The sequence below is a fragment of the Plasmodium malariae genome (genome assembly GCF_900090045.1).
Source record: "Plasmodium malariae genome assembly, contig: PmUG01_00_14, whole genome shotgun sequence".
Taxonomy (NCBI): Eukaryota; Apicomplexa; class Aconoidasida; order Haemosporida; family Plasmodiidae; genus Plasmodium; species Plasmodium malariae.
The window spans coordinates 55,144-61,225 of NW_021638285.1; the positions used below are offsets into that span (position 1 = coordinate 55,144).

General features: G+C 20.5%; 1 protein-coding gene across 1 annotated transcript; it reads right to left on the minus strand.

Annotated features, from left to right (window-relative positions):
- Nucleotides 1-2,203: 2,203 nt before the first annotated feature.
- On the minus strand, nt 2,204-4,762 carry PmUG01_00031000 (STP1 protein; the record flags this gene model as incomplete). Its single annotated transcript, XM_029005799.1, has 5 exons — nt 2,204-3,355; nt 3,448-3,533; nt 3,614-3,961; nt 4,205-4,619; nt 4,742-4,762. 5 exons carry the CDS (start codon nt 4,760-4,762, stop codon nt 2,204-2,206), a joined length of 2,022 nt encoding a protein of 673 aa, XP_028858888.1.
- Nucleotides 4,763-6,082: the final 1,320 nt, after the last annotated feature.

Consider the following 6,082-nt stretch of genomic DNA (forward strand, 5'->3'; position numbering starts at 1 on the left):
ATTTTTAATGTACTTGCAATATGTTTATATGATTATAGTTAAATTAAATAATTTATTAAGTTCACATATCAAATATAAGAAATATAAGAAAACATACGTATTAACCTTCTTGTAATTTATACACAATATTAATGAAATATATAAGTGACATATATATTACATTATAAAACATAAAAGTATTTTTTGAAAGGAGACATATATATTAAAATAATATACTTTAAAAGAACTATATATTCATTATTTGTAATATAAAATAAGAATGTTTAAGTTCATTTAAATTTATTAAATATTTTTTGAAATATGGATAACGTTAATATTATTAATAAGTAAAAACAATGTTTTCTTAACAAAATACTATTGATATGCTATAATATATATGTTTTATGTAATATGAGGATATTATATTACAAATAAGTATTTATATTTCAGTTAAAATTGTGTTATTTGATAGTCCTTCTTATAATTAATTCAGAAACATATTTTTTTTATTTTTTTTATTAATATTATTACTGCATTAATTATAATGTTTAAAAAATAAGCAGAATGCTGTTATTATAGCTTTTACTCAATACAAACTAGTAAATAAAAATTTACAATTTACTAATTTTCTATGGAATATGATAAAAGTAAAAAATTATTATGTATCAAAATGCATTAAACATTTTAACAAATAGATCTACTATTGGTTTATGTTATAAATAAATAAATATATATATAATTTATAAAATAATAAAAAAAAATATAAGAAGAAAAAATATTATTAACTAAATATTAAAAAGAAAAATATTATTTTATAATTTCAAAAATCAAAAGAGAAAAACATTGAATGTTAGAATATATATATTCTTTTCAAAACTCAAAAAGGTAGTGTCCAAATTTTTTTATTAATATAATAAAAATAGGTATTTAATTGAAAGGAAAAAAATAAAAATATATGATATTTTTTGAAATTCCTATGAAATAATATTATTCTGTTTCATTTGTTCTTCATTTTAAAAAAGTGTTGAATCTTATCAATTTAGTACTGTTTAAATTATATACTTTTTTATAATTATATTTTATATCTTTAATATTATAAAAATATTTATAAATTATAATGTATAAAAAAAAAAGAAAAAGAAAACCATAAGAATCATTTTTAATTATCGGTTTATATCTTTTTTTAGAATTGAATAATAAGGTTAATATAAAAAATTATGTATCCTGAATAATTTCATTATTATCACATTTTTGTCATTTTAATAATTTCATTGATATTTAAAATTTATTTTAATAAAACTTATATAAACAAAAAAATAAATACTTTAATATTAACATACATAAATATGTATGAACATTTTTTATTAAAGTCACAGTATTGTTGAGAAAAAAAATTAAATTCTTTATTAAGAGAATGAATTTTTATATATGATTTTTCCATTTTGCGTATATATAAATAACTCAAGAAAAAAATTATTATATATATAACAGTTAAAGTATTATAAATTTATAATAAATGAGAACTATTAATATGAGAACTTTTATTAGGGCATAGAGATTAACATTCTTTTATGCAATATATTATTTACTTTTTTATAAGATGAAATATATGTGGCATATAATTAACTTTTCATATATTTTAACATCATTTTTCTTTAATGAAGAGATTTACTATATCAATTAACACATTAATTTCCAAATAATGCGAATACTTGTAGATTACATAATAATTATCTTTTCAAAAGTGAAAAATACTGTACAGTAATTTTTAATGGAATAAAATATAATTATATAAATTTATGTGATAATATTATATTAATTCAAAAATAGTATTAAAATTTATTTATTTTGCTCTTTTTTATTATTCAAAATGTTAATTGTTTCTATGTTTAATATTTTGGAAAATGTTAATATTAATTTTTTTTTTTTTTCTTTTGATATATATAATATCATCTTGCAAATTTTATTGAATAGAGTATTAATATAATATTCTAATGGATATTTTTTTATAAAGAAAAAATTGCATACGTAATAGTAATATATTTTAAGTATCGAAGTTTCAAACTTCATATTTCATTCTTGCCTTTTTCTTCTTTATTACTTGTTACTTTACATTCCTCTTCTTTATTTCTTACATGCACTAAAAAATTCAAATAACCTTTATTTTTAGCAGCACCTTATCTTAAATATAATCTAACTATATTTTGGTTGTATTAGTATGAATTTATGAAATGTGTTTTTCTGCTATATCAATGGATTTTTCTACTGTCCCATTATTAACTATAGAACGTGCATATAAGTCATCTTCTCCTATCCAATCTTCTATCTCATTTCTGAAACTGTCCCTCCTTATATGAGTATGGAATTCCTTATTTCTTTTATTTTCTATATCACTGTTAATATATTCAATTGTATTTTCTGTAATTTCTTGTTTGTTACCTGAATATTTTTGTGTCTTCCATTCATTTATGGATATATCCAAAAATAATTCCCTATTTTCAAAGTACACCTCTTTTTTACATTCTTCTAATACCGTCATAAGCGCGAGAACACACAAATTTGTTAATAATTTTTTTTTTATATATTTATATAATTCTTCATAATTTCCTTTTTGCTGAAATTCTTCTATATTTAGTGGTGATAAATAATTTTTATTATCTTCGTTTTCACATTCTGCTGACATATTCTGCAACTGCTCTGCCAATCCTTTAAACCAATCCTGTTCCAAATACTGTTTTATAATAGTACCATTTTTTGATATCCACTGTTTCCATAGATTTTTTTCTATTTCAAAAAATGGAACTTTGGGTTTTTCTCCAGATTTCTTTTTTATTTCTTTCATTTCATGTATATAAGCTAGTTCTTGCTTCCATTCATTCTTCAAATTATGAAACCAATGCTCTTTTTTCAATATTTCAGAAGCATTTCTATGTTTTTCTATCCATTTATTCCATAGAATATTGAGGTTTTTTATATCGTTGGTATTTTCAATATTTTCTGTTATTAGATGATCATTCGTTAAATTAGCACAGGTTCTATAATCCTTTTGTACTAACGCATCTATACATATTTCTAAGAATTCTTCTTTGTTGTTTTCCCAATCTTCATTTATACATTTTTCTAGTACTTCCATATGTACTTCTATTATGGTTTTTGATCTGTCTTTTTTTCGCTTTGACACGTTTACATTATTTGTAAGTTCATTTATTTTAATTTTTTTTATGATTTCTTCATCTTCATCTATTGAGTATCCTAAATGCTCATCTTTTACAAGCTTATTTTTTTTGTTAGAAAATGAAGGTACTAGCAATTTCAGGAATTTTATTTGTTTTCTTTTTATCTTTTTTTTTTTTTTAAACATCACCATTAATAAGAACTACAAAGAAAAAAAAAAAAAAATGATTTATATGATAAATTATTATGGTAATCAAATGTTTATTATATATTTAGTTTATATTTTTATTTTACTTTAATAAAAAAAGAAAATAAAACGATAGTAAGAATACTTATTAAAATAGATGATATATAATTGTTAGGTTTCTTTACCACTTTATCTGTAATATATTTTTAAATATATATATATTAATACATGTATTTATTTCGAAAATAGAAAAATAAATAGCATTAGTGGTACCTGCAGATGTAGGATGCGTAGAAGGAGCTGGAGACAGTGAGGTAAAACTTAATGAATCAGTAGATGGAGAAATAATTTCAGGATTAGAAAATGCTCCAGAATCTTTAGGAATTGACGATGGTAATATAGAGTCTTCTTGTTGTGTATGGAGAGAATTAGAATCTGTAATTTGCTCTGATGATTCAAATTCTGAAGATTCTTCTACTACATTTTCTTTCGTTTTATCTTGGTTAACTGAATGTTCAGATGCTCCTTGTTGAGGGGATATCTCTGTAGGTGAATGTTGCACACTTGGAGAATTTTCCACTAGTGATAAAGTTTGATTTTGAGGTATAGAATTTTCTGGATCTTAATTATCTCTTTGCGATTTTTCTGGAACTTTAACTTTTTCTTCAGGTATATTCATATCAGAATATATGAAGTTATTAATTGTTTTAAATGTTTGAGAATTCATTATGCCACAATTTTTTGTTGGATATTGGGATAAAGCTATTTTGTTTTTGCATTTGGAATGTAAGAGACTCTTCTTATTATTAAAATGATCCTCCCTGCCTTTAATCCACACATTATATTCCGTAAATTTATTTATACATTTCTGATCACCATTACAGTCATATATGCTACTATTATTTTCTTTATACTTACTTAGTATTTGCATATATTGTTCTTTTTTTTCACAGAAATCATCTGCATCATAGAATAATTCTAAAAGTTCTTTTTCTTCATTGTTAAAGATCATAAAACATCCACCATATTGTGTTATCCCTGTAAAGTACTTACTATACCAAGTTCTTAGTGCTCCTTTCCAAATATATTCTTGATAACGCCTATATGGATCTTTCGAATTAATTAAATAATCAGCCAGATTCTTGCATTTTTCTCTAAATTTTTCTTTTTTATTTTCACTTTTTAATGAAGAGGCTTGAGATATAATAGTAGCACCAACTTGTTTAAATCCTTGTTGGAAATACAAATTTATTGCTGTAGTACCCTGAACAACTGGGTACTATATTTAGAATTATTATGAATTATTTAGGCATTATTTTTTATGGTAGATATGTTATAATTTTATTGTATATATGCAATTTATAATTAAAATTATGCATCTTAAAAAATAAAGAATATTACCGAGTTAAAACATTTTTCCATGATGGCTATAATATTATTGTGCGTTGCAAATAACAATCTGAAAGAAAAATAAAAAATTTGTGTCTTTTTGTTTTTCAATAACGTAATTTAAATTAATATTTGTTAACTAAAAGAAATTATAAAATTATCATTTACATAATAATTTTTATATGATATATTAAATAATGAATGCATTACTATTTATTTTATAATATATTTATATTAATTAACCTTAAATATATAAGAACCAGATATTTACCTAAACTTACTTTAATATTTAATACAAGTTAATATTTTTATGAACAATTTCATGTTTTCTATATAAAGAGAAAGTCAAGTTGCTAACAATATAAACCTACATATGAGATGCATCATGTAATATACAATTCATTATGGAAAAACAGTATTAATATACTGCATTTTTTCCTTTTTTTTAATGAAGATCAAAAAATATAAATAAAATTGTATGTATTAATATAAATAATTCACCGTATTATTATGTTTGTCCGAAACTATATAATTAAAAAAACAAATAATTATTAGTACTGTTAGTATGTTTCTATTTTATTATATTATTTTTGTTATTTATTTTTAATACTAGCTATAATTTTGCCATAATTATTTTGTTAATGCTTTTACGTATTTACTACTTATGTCTAAGGATCAGAATAGATAATATATAAATTATACTAAATTTTCGATGTGATACTAGACACCTCATACGATTAAATTGTAACTGACACTTAATATTATATATATATATATATCACTTATCTAAAATTTAACTATTTGAGTTATATATATAATTCCATTAAGAAATTTTAAAATAGAGTAATATATTTCATATATATATGTTCTGTACATGCGTATTATTTCTTTTATTTATGAATGAATTCATATTGGCAATATTTTAATTAATAAAATGAATATTTAGATATATTAAATAAAAAAAGCAAATTCAACTACTTATTCTAAATAAGCATAATTATCTTGATATATTTACAACAAAATTTATTATACTATATAATTAAAAAAGAAGTAAATTATGTTAGAATTTTTTAATGAATAATAATAATATTATATTTCCACGTAAATGAAATATTATACTACATTATATTATACAAAATATATTCAAAATCATAAAATTTTTTTTTGTAACTATTTAGGGATATATTCTAAAAAATATATTAAAAAAACGTCCTTTATTTTTTTGTTTTTGTTCTGCATAAGTTAACTATATGAGAATATCATTTAAACACCAATAATAAATATGTTTTATTATTAGAAATGAAAAAGTCAATATATTCTTTTATAATACATTCTAATACATGAATCAATAAA